Source organism: Camponotus floridanus, unplaced genomic scaffold, assembly GCF_003227725.1.
Source record: "Camponotus floridanus strain SB8 unplaced genomic scaffold, Cflo_v7.5 scaffold25, whole genome shotgun sequence".
NCBI classification, from domain to species: Eukaryota; Metazoa; Arthropoda; class Insecta; order Hymenoptera; family Formicidae; genus Camponotus; species Camponotus floridanus.
In genome coordinates this window covers 1,027,016-1,049,848 of record NW_020229381.1, presented here as the reverse complement: position 1 = coordinate 1,049,848, position 22,833 = coordinate 1,027,016, and the positions used below count along the sequence as shown (strand labels likewise).

The following is a 22,833-nucleotide window of genomic DNA, read 5'->3' as shown; positions in this document are numbered from 1 at the left end:
ACGACGTCACGATGATGCGTATTTGGTTATGATGAAAAAACAATCTCAAACAAGCATGGCATTTTTACAACTGTACATATATGCAACTTCTTTATTTTATTGTAGAATTACTTGAGCATTGTATGGCCTTCAACAGAAATGAATGAAAAAAAAAATTGCATTCTGACGTCCGTAGAAAATGAGCTTTCGAACTATGAAATTTTAGTTACATCTCTCTGCTGAATGTTCTTGATCGAATTTTTCATTGTTATAGCGTGTGGAACACCTATGAAACCTATGCCGCCGACAAAACTCGTGCAAGAACAACTACAAAATGCAGCGAAGGCGCAGGCCGCCGCTCAAGCAGCTGCGCAAGCAGCGGCGGCGCAACATCAACAGGAGAATCAGATGCAACTCGGTCCACCTCAGCAAAGTCCTCAGCTTCCGCAACATCCGCAGCCGCCGCCACCGATGATGTTGACCCCGCCTGGACCCCATCATCCGCATACTCAGCTCAGCATGCAAGAACTGCAAAAGAAGCAACAACAGCAGCAACAACAAATGTCATTGCATTCGCCGCATCATCAGATGGCACCATCGCCTCTTCGCAGTCTTCATCCGCATATTTCACCAAGCGTATACGAGATGGCCGCTCTTACGCAGGATCTCGATACACAAACGATTACTACGAAGATCAAAGAAGCTTTACTGGCGAATAATATCGGCCAGAAGATCTTTGGCGAAGCAGTTCTCGGTCTGTCGCAGGGCTCTGTCAGCGAGTTACTAAGTAAACCAAAACCATGGCATATGCTTAGCATAAAAGGTCGGGAGCCTTTCATCAGAATGCAACTTTGGCTGTCTGACGCGCACAATGTCGATCGACTCCAGGCGTTGAAAAACGAACGACGGGAGGCAAACAAGAGACGACGCAGCAGCGGTCCAGGTCACGACAATAGTTCTGATACTTCGAGTAATGATACTGCCGAATTTTATCACGCGGCATCGCCTGGTCCGGGACCCACTACCGGTAAAAAGCAGCGCGTTCTTTTCTCGGAGGAACAGAAGGAGGCTCTCAGACTCGCCTTCGCCCTGGATCCGTATCCTAATGTGGCCACCATCGAATTCCTTGCCGGTGAACTCGCTCTGTCTTCAAGGACGATAACGAATTGGTTTCACAATCATCGAATGAGACTGAAGCAACAGACACCGCACGGCCAGCCAGAGCCGCAATCGCCGCGAGAACCCGGCCAGCCATTCGATCCCGTTCAATTCAGATTGCTATTGAACCAAAGATTACTGGAGATTCAGAAGGAGAGACTGGGTCTAGGAAATGTACCTTTACCTTATTCTCCGTACTTTAATCCCAACTTGGCGGCTCTGGTGGGTAACGCGCTGAAAGAACAATGTTCCGGCCTTGATCTCTCGATGAATGCCCTGAAGAGAGAACCGAATCAGGAATTTGAGGATGAAGATGTCGAAGACGCAATGAGTAATCTCGGTAGCGAGGACTCGGAGGGTTCGGCCGGTAGTATAAAGAGAGAGCCTACTGAAACACCGACGGCGCCCACGACGGTCAGGTCCAATAGAAGGAAACCTGCGGCACCGCAATGGGTTAATCCAGAGTGGCAAGAACCAGCGAGAACAGGTGACGAAGTCATCATCAACGGCGTTTGCGTGATGCAAACGGATGATTACGGTGTAAAAAGGGAGACTGAAGAGACTATAAGAGTCGAGCCAACCCCGGTGCAGGACCGATATGAAGAGGATGTTCAGAGCGACGTCTCCTCCGTATCCGGTAACAATGGAGCCGATCGGGACAGTCCACTGCCCAGTCCAAAATCCGGTCAGAATAGTCCAACAACGTCGCTTAGACCGCCGTCGGCGCAACAAACGCAACAGTCCACGGAAGAAAGTCCGAAGGACGTGGTAAAGCACGAACCCGAGGAAACGTGGGATTACTAAAACAGTTTGAAATATGAAATTTCATTGGATTATCCGAACTCAGTGTTCTCGAAGGATGGAGATCGAATGAGGTTTCCGACATGTCTTCAGGGTCATATTGTTGAGATATGCCAAAACGACGCTTTATAAGAAAAAGACGTTCCGCGAGTTCACGATATCCATCGGTCTAGTTAAGTTAAACGAGGAAACCAGTTATAGGACTCGATCGTGTACGAGTCCTGCCTACCATGAGGGCATTATCATAGAGAGGCGAACCGCGAAAGTCTAGGACATTCTTGGAGGGTGTCACCGAACAGAAACGAGGAGACATCTTGGTCGATTTAGAAGAAGCACTAAAAGAACGAAAGGATCAAAACTGAACGGAGCTCAATCAAAAGGACCTCACATTGTGACGTTTTCTACGCGGCAAGTGGTACGAGATCAGTGTCGGTGCGCATCGATGCGAAATCGTATCGTTTACAAAGACTGTGAAATACAACGGAGCCGGTTGTGGGATGACGACGGGCTCTCGTTGCAATTCGCTCGAAATTCGAGAGAACCCCGGCCGCTTTCGCTTTCGGATGTAGCACCTCCCTTCAAAGATGGATGATATGATATCATTCCGGAGATGAGGAGATTAATGGACTAGATGATGCACGGAAAACGAAGGTAGTTCGGGTTCGCCACACAGTGCAATCTCCCAGTAACTAATTGTTAGATCGAATTATTATTAATTTTTAACGAAAAATTGCGCGCGGAAAACGGCCGATTAATAATTATTGCATAATTGTGATTCATGTTATTGTTTATACTCGCCTCCCTATCCCCGATAGTGATTAAGCTGTTAATGTTATATACTCCTATCTTTCTCTCTCTCTCTCTCTCTTTCACTTGCTCCAGTTACGTACCTTTTTATTATTTTCGATTAAAAAATTTTACATTTCCCTTTTCTCCTTCTCTTTTTCCCTACTTGCTCTTATTCGCCTATTTATAAAATTGCGAGGAGAATGATCACTTAAGACCGTTACCAATGTTATATTATTATCACTGCTATTATAATTACGAATTATTAATAATATTAATATTATTATTATTATTATTATATAATTATCATTATGAAATATTCTCATTTGTCCAAAAAATGTCATCGATTATTATTATGTTAATATGTTGAATGGCATGCAGAATGTATAAAATACCAAAAAGAAGTAAATTTATTCGTTTCACGAAATGATTATTTAAATTTCCTTTTTCTATTTGTTGGAAACTATTAGCTGCGCTAGAACAATTGATTATGAATATCTTTGATAATTTTTATTTAATATTCTGATTATTATTATTATTATTATATATTATTATTATTATTATATTATATTATTATTATTATTATTATTATTATCATTATTATTATTATTATTAAATATTGTATTATTAGGCGCTTATGTTGTCACATTGCTACTATTATTATTATTATTATTATTATTGTCATATTAATAATGTCATTATTATTATTTTATTAGAGAATCATTGTCGCAACAACAATGTGGCTTGTAAAGCCAATGTGATAGAGCTTATATTGCGATGATATAGAGAAAAAGAGGACGTGCAAGCGAACGTGAAAGACGAACAGGCACGTCGACTTCATTGAACGAGGCCGAGAGATTGCGCGAGTCTAATATAATTCTTCGATTTTTTTGCATGTGTAAATATCTGTACAAAAGGAAAGGAGGGAAGGAACTTCGCGAAATATTACGAGGAAACACAAAGAACTACATATACATACACGCATACACACGTATACACACGATCTTGTATATTTACTTATCACACTTAACTATCTAATAGCGTACGAATATATCCACGCAGATTAACAGCGATACTGCACGATGACTGCACGTTGAATTTTCACCTGTCGCAGTCAGCATCGCGCATTTTGAGAACGAACTCGCGTAATCAGCTACGAAATGATGAGGTAAGAGAATTAAATCGCGTATTTCAACTGCTCGTTGCGATTTGTGAAAATGCAGCGTTCGGGCTATTACGAACGGCGTAAAGGAAGGAACACATAATTACGAGAATTTGCCGTAAATTATCGATGCCTAGAAGAAGAAAGGAGAAATGCGCAGGAGACATTTCGAGGCGATTCAGCGAAAGAACGTACGAATGGATAAACGCGTGTATGCATGATGAATTTCGTAAGAGAGAGAGAGAGAGAGAGAGCGAGAGAAAGAAAGAGAGAGAGACAAGTCCTCGAATTATTACGAATCAAACTCTAGTATATTTATCAAAATAAATTTTAATCTTCAATTTAAAAAAATTCTAGTCCGCAGTTATAAAAATAAAAAAATGGAAACAAACGCGAATGAGATATTGTACGAGGCAGAGACGTAGGAGTTGGTGAGAGTACGATCGCTGTAGAAGGGCATTGTTAAACGAGAGAGAAATCAGTGATCGATTGATTTTCTTTTCCCCCGATTCCCCGAACCTTTCATTCTTTCTTAAATTTTTCATGAATCGTCACGACGAAAGTCGACCGGAGTATCGAGTGTGTACATATATATATATATATATCGCTATGCTCGTGCGATTACGTCTCGTAATTTAATTGACGCTGATTCCGCCTGTCCACGGGTGATTCGAGTCTCACAGAACGTAGTCTGACGATCGACGATAAACAATCATGTTAGACGAGATTACTTCGGGCGAGTATTTCGTCGATCGTTCGTATATCGAATGATATTTCGATGCGACTGCGATAGAGAAAGCTCCAGATGCGAATAGATTAATAGATAAAGCGAGGAGAAAGACGGAAAACAAACGTGCGATCTCAAATCTTCGAACTAAATTATTTCATGGTAATTATATTTCACGATCGAGCATTCTTCTCTTTAATCCAATATTCTTTCGATCTTTCGACGCGGCAATCAAGTAGATGGTCGATCCTCGTCGATGACGGAGGCCCAATCGAGTCTCTCGTTCTTCAGGATCTATTGTAGATACGATATTAATGCGAAGTGATCCGATTTTAGCCGTAATCGCGGCCAAAGCGTTTAATCATTCGACGGATCGACATTTTACGATTAATTATATGTATACACGATTATGATTGTTTCCCTTTTCTTCATTTTCGCCGCGAATAAGCGTAACGCATATAAATTCTTTGTAGATACCCGATAGTTAGCCGATAGATAACCAATAGCTTTAATTATTTAAACGCGGTACAGCTTTTATGTCGAGGACTAAGATCGACGACCGTTTAGGATGTGTGTACAACGGACATGTAATATAACGTAACGAATACACAAGTGCGTAACTGCGTGCGAATGCGTTAGCGTTATCGACGACGGCGGGAAGGAGAGAAATCATATCGTAAACCTAATAATGAATATTTTACAACAAAAGATAATTGTAGATAGACATATTCAAAAGCTGTTGAGGCCCCCCAGGAGACGCATGGAGGAGAAACGCGCGCGTGCAACCCGAAAATGCACAAGCGCGGGCACACGATCAAAAGGGAAGAGTAAACGAACCACACATACGAAGGACATTGTCATCCAGTAGTGAAAATAATGTATTAAACAAAAAACAAGGTTTACCTAAAGTAATAGTCTATTGATTTGTATTTCATTTTTTCGAACTGTATTATAGCTTAAAGAGTATCCTGTACATTGCATAAACACACGAGCACTATTGTTTTAAATTGTACGTTTATGATTATTATACGAAGATAAAAAAGAAATAAATAAGGTATACAAAGTATTGAAGATATATGAGAGATTTATTGACGATCTAATTTAAGGATCTTTAATATCTCCTTTACGCACACTGCGCGCGCGTTCTACACAAGTATAAATTATAGTGTATATCCATATCTTCCATGAGAATTTTAAAAAAGTAGAACGATTTATTACAAAAAAAAATATCGATAACACAGTTACATTATCGCCTCGGAGACATTGAGAGCACGTGCTTATACTTTTTTCCCTTCTCTTTTTATTTTCCAACTTTGAAACATTTCTCTCGCCGCATTTCAAACTTTGGCTATTATCTTTTTGATTAATTTTATGTATGCATGTTTAATAGTTACGGTATGTTTTATGATTGGCAAATGGATACAAAAATCATTTAAATGACACGACTTTTTAAGGAATAAAGCGACATGGCTCAAGTCTTTCTTTCTTTTCAAATTATATATATTTCTGTAATTCAATATTAAGGATATGCAATAAATTAAAAGAACTTGTAAAAATATACGTGATAATGCAAAGAGCACTCGATGTCTCGAACACTTTTAAGTATTGTTACACTGATTATTCTCTCTTGTTATTTTGTTTTAATAAATAAATCTTGCATTCTTATCGGTTTAAAATTCATATTAGTTCTCTCTTAACATACAATAATACAATTCAACCACGAGATAAATGGAAGATTATCTTCATTGTATATACATATAATTATATTATTCATATCAATGTCTCCTTTCAAGAATTTCTAAATTAAAAAATCTGTATTAAAAATATATACATTATGCTGCTAATTATTATAATAACCCATCTTTTCCCTCTTTCCGCATTGATCTTGCTTTTATTTTATAAATGGCGGATGTGTTATTATATATCTAAGCGTTTCGCTAAAATATCTAAAAGCTCCTTGATTAATTAAAACAAATATTCTTTTCTTTCTATTCGTTCTTGCATGTAACATATTTAAAAAAGAAAATGACAACTTAATTTTTTGTATACACATTAGATAGTATATATGTATATACATATACATATATATATATATATATATATATATATATATATATTTAAATTATAACATTATTACCATGCAAATAAATAATAAATAATTAAACATGATGTTTTATACAGCTGATATTTTATATAGCTTAAATAAGATATTTTATATAGTTACAAATAAATAAACATAAATCTTGCAACGTATTAAATTATTAAAAAAAGAAATTTTTTTCTTTTTTATTACAATGTTTATTGGAGCGGCATCTTGGAGAAGAATAAAGCAACGGACAGTTCCACAACGCGTATTTTTATATTATTAATTTGCAATTGTTACCTTCAATTGTAAATATAAGTTTTATGCATATTCATGATAAAATTATTGTATATAATCTTCCTATTTAGTATATTTGATATATATAAATATTAATCATATATTTTGCCTTTAGAATATAAAAAAGAAATATGTATTTTATTAGTTTTTTTAATTATTGAGATTACTATTAATCGTATATGTAAATGTTTATAATTTTTTTTGCATTTTCCAATTTATAAACCTATTTAAAAGTATACTTTATAAGTAATTCAAAAAATAATTACGATAAGTCAATAATTACATAGTCTTATCACGTCAATGATGTTTTTTCTAAATATTTTCTCTAATATGATGTGCATAAACATTTTCTTGCACAATTTATGTTATTTCATTCTTTATAAAATGTTAAATATAAAAATATAAACACTAAAGAAAATGGATATAAATATCAAGTACATATACAAAATATGACAAACAATAAGATATTATATTATTATCATTCATATTATCACAAAAACATACACTTACTGATTTCTGTCCGAAAACTGCAAAAGAAATTCTTTTTCATTACTTCACACATAAATATTTCTATATATTTAATTATAAACGTTTTTAAATAAATATATATATATATATATGATATGAGAATGAGATAAAAATAAAACATGATGCTATGAAAATGTACATATGTCTGAAATCCGCTTGTTATTCCGATAGAAAGACGTGATAAATAATACAATGAAATGGATGAGAAAAAGAGTAGGTGTAATGTAACATAGACGCTGTTTCAATGTCTTAAGATTTAATTGACAATATGAAATAATGTATAATCAGATGAATTGTCTGAATTTTAACTTAAATTTTAATTTAAATAATTATCACATAAGTGATTAAAAGGAAAAAAAGAACCGCAAGTTTATTTTGCAAAGAAAGCACCGTTATCGTGCACACGAATGACAGTTAAAGAGCGAGTATCTTATAACACATACGTTATGTCACGAGCACTAGCTGTAATTATCGAGATACATTAATAAGAATATTATCATTATTATCACTTGAATTAAAATTATTTTGGCAACTTACGGTTCGATTAAAATTTAACATATATTTTTACATTGCCGCTCGTAAGTACGGCATTTTTCTCACCGCAGTGTGTTAATTAATTCGTATGCAGTCCATTCTCGGTGTGATTGATTTATTACACGATTGCTGTATGTGTCCCGTCTTTTTCCTTGATTTTATAAAAATTTATTTATATATGTATATATTTACGAAAGTAAGAAAATACGAAACGACACTAAGGAATTATTATTGAGATAAACGTAAACATATTATTTTAAATTACAAGGTTCGGTTCAAAGGGGCTCGGGGTAATTCTTGAGCATAGGAGGGGCAGGGGGGAGTTAAGAGTTTATAAGAACTATTAATATTAAGGTAATAATTATACAGAGATGATTTTTTTCTTTATGTATATGTGTAAATTAATTTTCTTTAGCTGTTTATTATGTAAAAGATGAATTGCGTGTGTATTTCTGTTATGTTTTCCGTCTCGATGGATCTGGATCGTATGTTGGTGGCGGTGGTTTAATAAACATGATAGAGCAGCGTGAGTTCTACTCTCGTGTTCACACACACTCTGTCTTCTTCTCTCTGCATAAGGATAGGTCAGGCTTATTCCGCTTTTAGTGGCACTGCTGTCCGTTAGCTTTATGCTGAGCATCGGTTTCTTTCTTACAGTGCTTACGGCTTTCCTATATTAACATTTATACATATAAACAATGAAAACAATATTGCCAATATTACGTACAATCATAAATAATGTAATAGTAATATTAACGATTGTTTTCATAGAACTTACCAGAATTAAATAAGTCTTTCCATTTGTATATTTGTTCATCCCCTACAAACACTCTTCTTGGCTTTTTCTCACACACCTCGCCACCTTTCTTTTAAATTCCGTATAACTTTCCCTCCACTCTTTCTGCAATAAGAGATAAATAACCGTTACGAAAAGAAGAAAAAAAAATGCGATACAATATTTTTTATTTAATCAAATATATAACTTACGGCGGCATCCACATTAGCAGGGCTCTCATCGTTAGGATCTGCGAGCATGCTAATAACACTTATCAGAATAGTTTCGACTGTGTGAACCGGTAACCACCGCTCGGATGCTTTCTCGTATCCCCATTTGTCATCACCAGGTTCATGCAGTATCGATATACACACATCTCCATTTTTATCAATGTTTGGATGCCATATTTCGGTGATAAATTTCATTCGTGGTGGCCTAAGTGGATATTCTTTTGGAAACTGTAAATGTGCCTTGAAGAAACCACCTTCGTATAATGTATCCGGAGGTCCAATAATGAGTACTTCCCACCGATATATGTCATTGTCATCTATGAGGCCTGCAGAAAACCCTTCTACTGGGTTTTTATTTAATTCTGCAAAATAGAAACAGACATATATGAGAAGTGATGCGATTATCTTACATCTATGGTTGTCAATATAATGCTCAATATAATGCTATATTATCTGGAGTAACAAGAAAAAATGCAAAAATACATATTGCAATAAATCAACATATTTTATTTCACATATGATATAACAAGCGAAAGTTGTAAATTCTCTATTGCTTTAAAATAATAAAAAGAAGCGAGAAATTGAATATCAAATTGTATTAATTTATTTAATTAATGCAGTTAAAATCTTCAAATTATAATAAAAAACTAAAAAAATGTGTATATATATTACAGTGAAAATATAGCGGAATAAGCATGGTATTGTTATAAAAATTAGAATTAGCTCCAAAAATGCTCCCTACATTTTAAGTCTAAAGATAAATCAAGATCATTGTGAAATTTCTGGACAACGAGTCCGGAGCGTTTTTCAGCAAGAGACACAATTGACAGTGTAACACACGGGTCATTTCGTTCTTGTTGTTTACCGAATGTAAACAAGGATGAAACGATTCAATTGTGTCACACTGTGTCCTTCGGGGAAAAACATGCACAGTGACGAGGTTATGTTTTCTATCAACAATTTGTAAAAGAGCATCATTCAAGAGCACACAACATAATAACGTGTACAGTACACGTGTGTGCGCTCGTGTCATGTATGACACATGTCAATCGGTCAGCGGCGGCGCGCGCTCCCATCCCCGAGACGCGCCGCGTACAGGTAGGCACAGGTACAGGTTAGGGCTCGGCCCCATGCGAAATAGTCGCCGCATAAGAGCCGCGCGGTGAGTCAGCGCGAAGGAGACGAGACACGAGGTTACTGACGCGACACGACGTTCTCTCGCTTTCTCTCGCGCACGCGGCGCGACTCCGCTCTCGCACAAAGAAGAGAAGCGAACTCCGGCGAGGCATTTTTCGTGGCGTCGATCTCGACTGGAACAGGGGAGCATTTGGCCCGAAGGCGGCTGACCTTCGATGGTCGTTGCACGGCGCGCTTTTGCTCTCTCTTTCCCTCTTTATCTTTCACACTCTCGCCAACTCTCTCTCTCATTCGCTCTCGCTCGTTCTCGCATCTCGGCTCTCCGTGTGTCTGTACAAGATATGCGTCTGAGTGTGTGTCTGAGTATGTATACATGTGTATGCACTGTCTCCCGTTTTTTCTCCCATTTTCTCTTTTTCTCTTCCACGCTCGATATCTCTCTCTGTCCTCCTTCCCGAGGATAAACGTGCGCGGCGATAGCGAGTGACGCGCGTACGCTATAAATAACAAGGCTTGCAATTATTTTCGGGCACGAGACGGCCTTCGTCCTCGACGTCGACGTCGACGACGACGACGTCGTCGTCGTCGTCGTCGTCGTCGTCGGCGCCGCCGCCGCCGCCGCGCGTGGAACCGGCCTGCGGTCGGCGACCGCGGACACGGGGGAGAGGGGGGGAGAGAGAGAGAGAGAGAGGCAGGTCAAAGTCGTAGCTCGAGGTCGCGATGCGTCGCCGCCGCCGACGACGAGGACGAGGACGAGAGAGAGCGACGAGTTACGCCGCCGCCGCCGCTTAGGTTAACGTTATTCACGGGCGCAGCACACACAGGCTCTCCGCGAAAGAGCCGTATTGATTTTCACGCCCCGTATCTGTGCGCACGGCCGCGGCGAGCCGGCGAGGACGACGTTACGGTGCGACCAGGGTCGTCCGCGGACCCCCGACGATTCCCCCGGCGAGGACGGGGGCGGGATCGAGGTCGAGGGGCGACGTCGAGCCTCGCCGAGGCACGACGGCGACGAGTCCTTCGAGATCGGAGTCACACGACCACGGGATTCCTCCGTTCGGTCGCGATTCCGCGTCCGGTTTAAAACGCACTTTAACACTCATACCGCGCTCACATAGTACCTGCTAATTGTTTTCGTAATAGCAGCGCGGACTGTGGCTCTGACATTAATAAAAGTTCAGTTAAATAAGACTAAGACTGAAAACAATCACTTTTGCTTGACTGGAAAGATGGCTAGGTACGTCGCGGAAGCGGTGACTGCGCATGCGTCGCTTGGTTAAACATATGTTCTTCCGTCTCGAGCTCTGCGCCGGTCTGATACACCACGCTAGCACCGATGCGCTCTATGGCAACCGAACAAAGCTTTTCATGGGACGTGCAATTTGCGACTGTAGATAAAACAAGTCGCTGTTGTGCTGGTAATAGATAACGGTGAAATAACGGAGGTATACAGTGTGTCGATAAAGAGGATAAGTAAGATTATAATTATCATGTTAAAAACATTTTATGTTTGATAACGAGTATTTGCGGAAGTGAATCCTTAGATTGCGAGAGGTATGTAAATATATATTTATTTATTGTATATTAAATCAATAAGAATAATGATTCAAGATAAAGAAACGACATAAGAATTGGATAACGTGTATTATGTCTATTTTATCTTGTATTGTCCACTTTAAAATCAAATGGAATTACATATTACTTTATTCAGACTCGTGACGTAAATAAAAGTTATTTATAATTATACTTCTTTAATAAAGACAATTATAAAATATCATTTTAAGAAAGGTACACACAGAATATAAAAAATATATAACAAATTATATTATAATTTTTATGATTTTTTAATATATAATTAAAATTATAAAAAATATACAAGAAATATTAATAAATTAGTAAAGCCAAATTTTGGTAATGAAAATTCAAAAAATTTCATGTTAGAATTAAAAAGATCTTATCCCAGGAATAGCAGATGTATTTTATGAAACGATGATATGAATGAAGAGAATATTCAGATATTTACAGTGATTTTTTTGCGTAAAATTAAGTTTATTCTATTTAGCAAAGAAATATATACTCGAAAAAATGAAAAAAAAAATAAAGAATAGAAACGAGAACCGACGGTTATGTATCTTTGCCTTCTCGGCAATTTCGCACGGTTACATTTGAGATTTATGGTCCGATTTCGATTCCATTTCGCGCCGCGGTTTGTTTACTTATTGGCATCCAGAATATGTGCACGAACTGATGTTACGTCCAGGTTTGTATTTGTGCTCCGATGCTATCATCCAGATTTATCTATTGTGCTATTGAGACGAGACGGCAGAATAGAGATGATCACGCGATGGGAATTCAAACGTCCTTCCATAAATTAACATCAAACTCGCAAATATTTAAAGATATATATAACGATCATTTGTGTATATATGTTATATATATTTCATTTTTGTACAGACATTAATTTAGATTTTTTTATGTATTTTCGCAGACTTAAAAAATCTACTCAAAAAACGTACCAAAAATTAAGAAGTATTTTTATTTATTATCCGATATATTTTCTTCAATATGCTATTTAATTATAGTAATAATTATAACGTGACAAAAGAATTTTCATCATTATTAATCATATATAAGCGCATTTAATCGTAGAGTGTCACACGTTAAAAAAGGCAATCGACATGTTGAAATCATGAAAATAAACGAAATTTTCTTTTTCCTAATTATAACTTGATAAGGAAACATTTTTAGATATATATGGCCATATAGTATATTTTCTATCTCTATAGAAATATTCCCATACAAGCTGTTGTGCCATTTTTTATTTAATTTAGAGGCGTTTTACATTATATTAACTACGACGTTTTATTCGCATTACATTTGCTTACAATTACAAAACTCGTTTTTATATCTCGAGTAATTTAATTTACCGTATCGATCTTAAATCAATTGCAATGCCATACGCCACCAGTACACAGTCTTTTACCGACCAGAATATTTTTATTATTATTATCGTTACCTCTTAGTTACCTCGAGCAATATTAGTATTTATCGCATGATTATGTCTTATACCGAGTTATACAGGATTACAGCGATAAAAAATAGAAATCATTAATTTCATTATCGTCATGTCATTGGGGGTTGATAGATCCCGACGTATATTGCCTTCATAAATTTAGTATCGTCTGCACTGCAAATTGTGACCGCGAGCGCGATGTATTGCCACTAGAAATTTACTTTTATATCATTAATTTTTCGCATACTTCAACAGATGAGTAATGTGAATACAAGTAACAAAACTTATGAGATTTTTTAATTTAAAGTAATTTAGATGATCGACTTTTATAAATTCGTTTCAAACTTTTTGTCTTCCAAACTTTTATGACATTTTTATTTAAATCGAAGGAAAGTTAAAACTTTTTTACTTTTTAGTTTATATATATATTTAGTTTATATATGTATTGAAATAGAAAAATTAACATATAATATCACATTGGATAGCAAGGCATATAATAGTGAATGGAACCAATAAAAAGATTAACAATTAGACACAGATCGTTATACCGACATGTAATATCACAATGATCTAAATGTTAATTAATTCACTCGTGTGTACAGCATAAAAAAATCCAGATAAATTATCTTCAAGGTCAGAATAGTATCACTAACGAACGATGTGACTGTTGAAAACGTATTACGAAAAAATTAATCCACACGATAAATTCACTTAAAAATGTATACAAATAACTCTAAAATGAAATTATAATAACTCTAAAATGAAATTATATAATACGAAATTCTCTCAAATAATAATGACTCACTGAAATTTTTGTGATAAGTCCTTTTTATTATCTCCTATTTGTAGGATACATTGCTTGACAAATGATTATACAGACGTACAATATCAGCAAATTGCTTCGTATATTACAATTCGACCAACATTCCGCACTTCTCGCCCTCATAGCTATTTACAGAATATTAATAAAATTTTAGTTTCTCGGAATATAATATAAATTCGAGAGATATCTACCGTGTATGCTCCTACATGTTTCTCCGACGTCCTAATTTCTCGCCTCTTTAGATATAAAAATCAATTCCTTTAAAAAAATGTGTAATACACGGTAAAAATATTGTGCGTTTTTTATTTCTAAGTTCATCAGGTCTTATCAAGATGAAAATTTTAAACTTTATTTGAGATGCTTGTGTACATTGGAGAAACGCATAATCGTCGAAAAAAAAAGATGAATCCATGAGCGAACCTTGGAAAACTTTAACTATGATTAATATTCGCGGACGCAGCGAGTCTCTGTATAAGCGTATAGAAAACTTTGTTTTGATCGACGACGCGCGCAAAGTTTAGAGAATCAGACATTTATTAAGATTTTTTTTCTGCTCTCACAAAGAATTATCGAGATGATTTATGAGCAGAACACGAGAATGATTACTGCCACATTGTACGTTACTTAGCAAAGATGTTTCGTATCCCTTTTCTCTCTTTTCCAGAATCTATAACAATAATTTAGAAATTCTGAAACTATTTATTCTCACTTAAAGTTTCTTATAAATTATGTATATACCTTCAAGTTAATTCTCCAAGGAAATTATTTATTACTGTATTGTAGATGAGCTTGATTACATTTTTTCCCTGAGAGATGCTCCATTCAGAAAATAAAAATATCCTAAACAAAGTTTAATATTAATTAAACGGTTAATTAAACATATTACTATGTTTAATTTACATAAATCAACAGCAGAATTTATAAGCTTTATTTAACAATAAAATAGCATCTCTGTTTGGGTAATCAAAATCAATATTCTTGTTTGCTCCGGCACCACACACATGAATATTCCTTCATATATTTTCTCGATATTTAATTTTCTCGATACTAGCGAAAATAAAATAAACAATTGATATTATAATGAAAAATTACGTTAATTCTTGTTGTTCAACAACAAGATCTAACAAGACTTTTCACATTCATGTCTATTATATTCTAAGACAATATCATATTTACAAATGTGAGTTTCTTCTCATTGTCAATAAAAGCGATCGACAGACGAGTCATAATGAGTACGACTCTATAATTGGACTTGACATTCTAACAGTAAATACTAATGTAATATTGTATCGTACAATTATATGTTAATGTTATGTACAAGTAATATTCACAATGACATTAATTTTATTAACATCATTGGTATGTATAGATATATTCGCTTTTTCAAGAAAGATTGCGATTGGCTTGCGCTTAACTTTATAAAAATCATTATAATAATTAAAGATATAAATTAAAAAAAATTACTTTTTTATTTTACTTTATCTCGATAATATTATATGTATTAAATAATTACATATATTATTTTAATGAGATGGGATGAAAATACATAATAAACACGAATTAATCATATTAATCGCAATGAATAATAATTTTGATTATATACAGGGTCTACCAAAAGTGTGGAAACCCCTAAATATCTCGGAAAATATACGTTTTACAGAAAAGTGTTTCCAACAAAAGTTGTAGGGTTTAAGAAGATCTATATACTGATTCTATCAGTTTGACCTTGGATGGCGTCGTCAAGGTCAGGTCAAGGTCACATTGACTTTTTTAAATGACACCCCCTACATTTGATTGCATATTCTTATAGCTTAAAGTAATGCATTACATGGGTAAATTTGATTGACCTTGGGTGCGTCTGAACATTCTCACTTATTTTTTAAATAACCTATTTTTCATTGCATATTCTTGTAGCTTATCTCGAGAGCTTTCCAAAACACTATAATAATGTTCATTTTTATTAAGTACTTTGCGAGTTATGAGGGTTGAAATAATTTCTTAATTTTACATAAACCATAAAATATCTAGTAAACCATTCATTTTTCGATTATCTTACCTTCATACTTTTATGTACAAATTAATGAGAGGAATCAATTGGTGTAAAGAAAACACATAGTTGTTTCTAAGAAAAAATATGTAATTTGCAATTAACAATTCCATATTTTTCTTAAAAACAACTGTATGTTTTCTTTACACCAATTGATTCCTTTCATTATTTTGTACATAAAAGTATGAAGGTAAGATAATCGAAAAATGAATGGTTTACTAGATATTTTATGGTTTATGTAAAATTAAGAAATTATTTCAACCCTCATAACTCGCAAAGTACTTAATAAAAGAACTTATAGTGTTTTGGAAAGCTCTTGAATTAAGCTATAAGAATATGCAATCAAATGTAGGGGGTGTCATTTAAAAAAGTCAATGTGACCTTGACCTGACCTTGACGACGCCATCCAAGGTCAAACTGATAGAATCAGTATATAGATCTTCTTAAACCCTACAACTTTTGTTGGAAACACTTTTCTGTAAAACGTATATTTTCCGAGATATTTAGGGGTTTCCACACTTTTGGTAGACCCTGTATATTATGATAATGATACACGGCGCAATTTGGTATATATAAGATTTGCGATATAAAAGGACGGCAGAAGCAAATCTCTTGTTAATTGATTATGAAAGCTAAATGTTCATCAAGATATATTGTTGTAACTCAGGCTTTATAAATAAGAGATTCTCTTCTGAGATTTCCTTTCTTACAATTTCTCTTCGATATTCGCTTCAGCAATACCGACAATAATATCTCATCCCGATAACAAATATTTATCTGTATAATATTTGAATTAAACGGAAATATGCAAATAACTATTCTACTCTCGTACAAATATCACAGTAAATAATTTTTCACTACAAATGTTTGTCTGCTGAGAGGAGATGAAGCAAGATGAAAGTAAATTAGAAGCAAGCGTATTGGTCAAGTGTAATAACTTTGCGCAAAGTGAGTTTGCTTTAATTTTGCAGCACTTCGCTCAAGCTCTTTGAAACGATAGCAGTCAGAAGTAGTAGAAACATTAATTGCCCCTGATAGAAGCGCAATTGAGTGTCAAGAGACATAGACTTCGACTTTCTCGAAGCTTTCGAAAACTCGGCGGTTCGCAGGCTGATTCGCGCGCGGAATGAATATGTAAGGCGACAGCAGAAGACCATTAATTCCATTAAGTCGGCTGTTGGAAGGTCGGGCTTTACTTTCCTCCTTTTTCCTTTTTTTTTTCCTTCAAGGCCAAAACGCACCGATGAGGCTGAATCCCGTGGCGTTTGACTTTCATTGGATATTTCTCGTGCAAAATTGTCGCGCTAAAGTTTCGTGTCGACCGTCGAGAGCTTTGAACTCAGTTATATTTCCCTGGAGTACGACAGAGGAAACCGGAACGTAAGGGCGAAAGATGAGGAGCTACGCAGGAAAGAAAATCCTGTGAAAGGAGAGAAGCCGGCCTGGACTTTCGTCGCGCTGGGACTTCGTCCTGCGCTTATAGACAGCGTTATATATTGAAAAGATCGCTCGTCACAATTTGGTAATGATGTTAACCTAAGATAATGATATTTCGTCTTGCCAATATTTGCATATATTTCGAGATGATATAAATAATAATAAATATGACTGATAAAATGAAATCTCTGCGAATAAAAGTCTAAGAGAGTTTGCTCTTCTGTTCTTTTTTTATAGGATATGTTTGTGTAATAAAAATTCTTTAGAATAGCGTTTACATGTAATATAAAGAGATGAATATAGCTACGAAATTATATAATATATATCAACTAATAATAATTAAAAAGTTTTAAAGTGGAAGATGCGAGAGATTGTATATAACTCCTTTATTCCTCTAACTTTCTTCTTCATTTCCAGCAGCAAACTGATAATACGATACGGTATAAATACATTTCTTTGATATAGCCAAATTCACTTACATTATAAACGAATTCAATATCCGTAGCGAAAAGTTACACAAACTTTAATTCGCTTCGCAAGTTCACCTCGTAAATGAGTCTATTATCTCGAGAGGAAACTTTGCGAAAGAATTAAAAACGATCTGAAAAATAATACGACTAAAAAGACATCGTTTAGGTATAGTACAAGAGTATCGATTAATAAAAAGTTTAATTAAAAGGTTATGCAAAATATCGGTCACATGATATTCAATCTCTTTCTCATGTCTCTTTCTCTCTCCCTCTGTTTCTCGTATTCTTTTCCAAAGTATTCTATCTTTTAAAAAAATGTGGCAGCCAACTTTCAAGCACTCTCTTCGGTATTTGTAATCGTGACACGGCGGCGGTTATTGCGCGATTCCTCGCGTACATGGGAACGTATATGGAAAGTTGTAAATAGATTCTCGCAACAAATCGCCGTAGCGCCAGCTTGGAGCAAGCGCCCGCCTCGATTCGAACTCGAGTGTGAGGAAGTTTGTATGGGCGGGTAGGGTAGAGATTGGATCGATGGCTGGATAGCCTGGTACGAGCACCAAAGTAAAGTTTGTCTTGGCTGCTGGCCACGACCCTCCATCGAATCACCGACGGAGTGATAACGATAACTCTAGCAACTGCTCAAGCCAGTATCGATTGTCATTAGACACTGTACGAGATTCTCTCGCCTGTTAGTTGCACGGTTGGGCGCGATAGCCATCTCGGCGATTCGCTCGGATTAGCTTTTAATATCGAGATAACATATGTTTGTATGAATATTGATACGAATGAATGAAGAAACGGCCCCGACCAGACGGTCCATTATACCATATGATATGTTACGAACAAACGAAAGAAAGAAAGGGGCACGTTAAGTATACGCGATTATTTCGTTCCTCTGCGTCGTGTGAAGGCAGACTTTGCGTCAATCTGATGTCAAATTTTCACTTTGTATTCGCAAAAAAAAAATTTATCCAGTATAAAAAAAAGTACAACTTGAATTTAGTACATAATTTATTCTAACTTTATTTCAATTTTGGATTAAATTAAATCGTTTATATATATTGGCGTAAAGATATGTAAAGAATATTTAATACAACATAGGACTTTGTGTGTGGCACGCTTATAATATTAATAATTATGCACAAAAGTTGCCCCATACACGAGGAAAATAATCATTTACAATTAATTCACAGTTATGCTTTGTTTACGCGCACTTTTTTTCTCATAGACTATTCGAGTATCAATATGAAAGAACGAGGATAAGTCTTCTTTTAAACGCAATATGTTCTTAGGAATTAATACTTATCCGTAAGTACCTTAGTTATTGTTCTTGAGCACAGAATTTGATTTCATTCATTTGATTCTAGCGTCTAGCTGACGGCAGTATATAAACAATATGTTTTTAATTATTTTAATTATTATTATTATAATATTACAAGACTCGCTACAATTATCGCTACACAAGCGATATCGCTCCTTACTTAAAAATTAAGTTTTTAATTAAATTACAATAAAATATTCCGTAGACACTTTTTGTGCACACAAACATTCTTAAATGATCATCTCAATTTAGATATCGCTCATCTCTTTAAGAAACGTAATCTTCATTCAACGACAATCGAATTCTTTGGCTATCTTCGTAGATTTTCGGCAGTGTGATAAAAATCGCGAAGACATAGAAAAACATGACAGATCGATCGATAAACGAGTATCATATACGCGTGCATATCTCCTCGATCCATCCCGAGCTAGACGCAAGGATCGAGATAGCTTACATTAATTATATTACAGACAAGAATACGTTTACTTCGCGAATGCTTAAGTACGGAAATATAAAAAATTCTTACATGTCCCTATCTAAGTAGGCGTGTAGAAACATTAAGTCGATCTCCGTCCGCGCAAGCCAGGACGTCCTCGAAATCTCATTGAATATCAAGCGGGTAAGCCGCCATACTCAAGTTCGCGGGTACATCTAGATTGATTTCACCCAAGTGATTTCGCTCGTAATATGCTTACCGAGGAATTGACGTCAAGCACAGATCCGGCATTATCGGAAATTAATTTCAAGGAGGATTCCGTAAAAATTCTTTCTTGTGCGTGATTTACTGCGAAATTATTATTCAAAGATATGTTAATTCGCCGTAAGAGAAGACCTCCGCAGGATATCGATTCGAATCAGACTTTTTGGCAAAAGTAGATCATGAAAAGAAATGGTGATTGTGCCTTCATGATGACTATGTCGATTCTCGAAAGATTTGGCAAAAATCCTTGTTATTTATATTCAATGATGCTGGATGTATATTTCTTTTGCACTCACATGCATGCAAAATATTTTCAGATTTTCATTTCAATATTTTTTGCACAGCACTTAAAGTACTCTTCAAGACACAGTATTTTTAAGGCATTATTTATATATCGAAAAAATATCAATTTTTCAGTCAATCCCGAGGCTTTCTTAGAAAGCAACTGCCGTACGTGACACGAATAAGAAAAGATAAGGAAATAAAAGAAGAGTTTCAACATTTCCGTGCACGAACAGCGGCATCGGCGAATAAAATGCGCCATTGCCTCCTGGGAAATTATTTTATGCCGGTCATTTGCTCTACTCATTTTATCGACGACGTAATTTCCTGTCGTCAATATCGGTACGCGAATATCTAAGTCGTAATGAAGAATTACTTATGGTTTTCAGTCTCTAAGATATTACTCTCTTTTCGTGATCTCTTCAATTAATCCAAATTATTTTAATTTAATACAAGATAACATATCTACGAGCAACATTCACATAAATAACACGACTGTACTTTGAAAGATATCTTTAATAATAATTCATGCATTTAATCAGCATAAAGAAACTTTGTTAAGCAAATGCAAATAAATTTACATTTATCCTTTCGACACGCGAAATCTCGTTTTTGTGAAAATGGTAGCTTCATATTCTCTAGCAATATCGAGCAAACATTAATTAAGGACACTTCCAGATTAACCTGGCAACGTGGAAACTGGTGGAAGTTCAAGAAATTTCTATGACATTTGAGAGACACTTTGCCTATCTCAGTACCATCTTACGTAGAACTTATATAATGCCATTACTGAATTTGTCAACATGACTTAATTACGAGTATGCTATTTTTTAGTCAGAGTCATTCTTATATAAACAAAAAGTCAACAATTTTATCTTATATTTCAAGTTTCAATATAATATTAAAAAAAATTAAATAATTTTTACTTTTATATCAATCTTTACCAATATATCAAGAACAATATAATATTAAATTTACTTACAGTAATCACAGATAGATTCAGCGACGAATATTTTTATCGTTAATTATATAATTCGCAGTAATCGGATTAAATGATCGAAATCCTATTAAAACGTAATTATGTCGACAATGTAAATATTAAGTTTAGATTATTTTTACTACACAGGCAAAAATAAGACTCTTATTATATTGATTTCAAAGAGGATGTCCTACTTGCGTTCACGGTTCAAGCACTTATTTTCAAATTTTTCGAATGTATCCCAGATAATATATTGTTTATTTATGTTCATCATTAATGAAGGAGTCAATGACTCTATCATTAATCGTTGAATTTAAATATATAAGATAAATTAAAATGTAAGAAACAATACAAAAAAATATTGCAATAATATATGGCACATTTATTATATTACTAGAAGAAGATAACCAATTCTTCAATAGATATATATATGTAATTCAATAAAATTAGATAACGATCAAAAGAAAAATTTTTAATTTTCATGTTGGAGGAAAGTTTAAAAATTTTTTTATATTTCTAATAAAAAGAGTAAATTTTGAGCACATTGTTACTTTCTTGATATTTCATCAATAAATTCAACATCAATAATAGATTCAATAAAAACGCCCTTCCGTCACAATTTGACAATACGATTTAGCATATACAACATATTACATATACCTATTCATCTGGTTACGATCCGTATAAATGCCGTCTTCAGTAATCTTTAGTTAATTGAACTGTCGTACTGTTTCCGGAAATCCGCCCAAGTTTTCACATTTCCGTATTTTCCTCAGCCTCCTCGTCGACTTTGGGCAACATATAAACAGCAGAAATCGGTGGAACATGATCCTCGAGTTTCAGGATCGGCTTGCAGTCTCTGGTAACGTCCACTTGATTGAAGGTGTCTTTCAGAATGTTGATCTCATTCTCCTGAGCGAATATATTGGTGGGTGGTTCCGTGCCACACATATTGTTCTCGTCGGTGCCGTTCCTATGGCACAGATTGCCTGACGGAAATTGTCACGAGGTCAGCGCAAACGGGTCCGTCGATAGTTCGTCCACAGATGAGCTTGGTTTCACTGGCTCCGACTTGTCTGGCTGGTGGCTCAGTCGATGGACGATCTCGTCGTGGAGAATGTTGAAGCACATCGCTGTCAGTGCCATACCTGACATTATGTAGCACGAGCAGAACCATACGGTCACGTTTCTCGAGTCGGCGAGGGTGTGACGAGGATAAGAACCGGGTACCATGTCGCCGAAGCCGATGGTGCTCAGGCTCATGAAGCAGAAATAGCTCGCGTCTAGATGTGAAAGAAGCGCGCTATTAACCCTTCCGCGGCATAATACTACATATTACAGCTTTATATTTATATATATTTTATGTTAGCATATATATTACGTTACATTCACGTCACAGAATTTATGCCAACAGAAATGCAGGGAAAATACGGTCGCATTAATTTCTTTGAAAAATTATGCTGTTTTCGAGAAAAATGTTAATATCTAAACTATACTGAAGTTCACGTAGAAAATCGACGCAACATTACTAATTAAAAACATACGTTTGAAAAGCTTCTTT

General features: G+C 35.4%; 3 protein-coding genes across 9 annotated transcripts in view; 1 reads left to right on the top strand and 2 right to left on the bottom strand.

Moving 5' to 3' along the window:
• The window catches only part of LOC105256369 (homeobox protein cut), a 136,879-nt gene extending 133,912 nt beyond the window's left edge, over nucleotides 1-2,967 (top strand). For all 4 annotated transcript variants that reach the window (XM_011266216.3, XM_011266215.3, XM_011266213.3 and 1 more), the window contains exon 9: nucleotides 254-2,967. In XM_011266216.3, coding sequence (XP_011264518.2) covers nucleotides 254-1,941 — 1,688 coding nt within the window. In that variant the 3' untranslated portion in view covers nucleotides 1,942-2,967. The remainder of the gene's footprint in view (nucleotides 1-253) is intronic.
• Nucleotides 2,968-7,862: 4,895 nt separating this feature from the next.
• Nucleotides 7,863-11,515, bottom strand: LOC105256368 (ubiquitin-conjugating enzyme E2 G1). The gene is made up of 4 exons (XM_011266211.3): nucleotides 11,319-11,515; nucleotides 9,043-9,422; nucleotides 8,834-8,956; nucleotides 7,863-8,726 (listed from the first exon to the last, which is right to left on the bottom strand). Exons 1-3 carry the CDS (start codon nucleotides 11,362-11,364, stop codon nucleotides 8,876-8,878), a joined length of 507 nt encoding a protein of 168 aa, XP_011264513.1. The 5' UTR covers nucleotides 11,365-11,515; the 3' UTR covers nucleotides 7,863-8,726; nucleotides 8,834-8,875.
• Nucleotides 11,516-21,813: 10,298 nt separating this feature from the next.
• Nucleotides 21,814-22,833, bottom strand: part of LOC105256367 (TWiK family of potassium channels protein 7) — a 258,014-nt gene continuing 256,994 nt past the window's right edge. For 3 of the 4 annotated variants that reach the window (XM_025409189.1, XM_025409191.1, XM_025409190.1), the window contains exon 10: nucleotides 22,275-22,555. In XM_025409189.1, coding sequence (XP_025264974.1) covers nucleotides 22,275-22,555 — 281 coding nt within the window. Of the gene's footprint in view, nucleotides 22,556-22,833 lie in introns of all 4 variants that reach the window. The other variant, XM_020029104.2, reaches the window with a different exon arrangement.

Excerpts from the sequence above, each read along its gene's own strand:
- LOC105256368 (XM_011266211.3), bottom strand. The coding sequence starts at position 11,364 with ATGTCAGAGCCACAGTCCGCGCTGCTATTACGAAAACAATTAGCAG. Across the intron at positions 9,423-11,318 it reads ATTACGAAAACAATTAGCAG|AATTAAATAAAAACCCAGTA; the intron begins GTACTATGTGAG and ends TCTATTTTGCAG. Across the intron at positions 8,957-9,042 it reads CTGCTAATGTGGATGCCGCC|AAAGAGTGGAGGGAAAGTTA; the intron begins GTAAGTTATATA and ends CTCTTATTGCAG.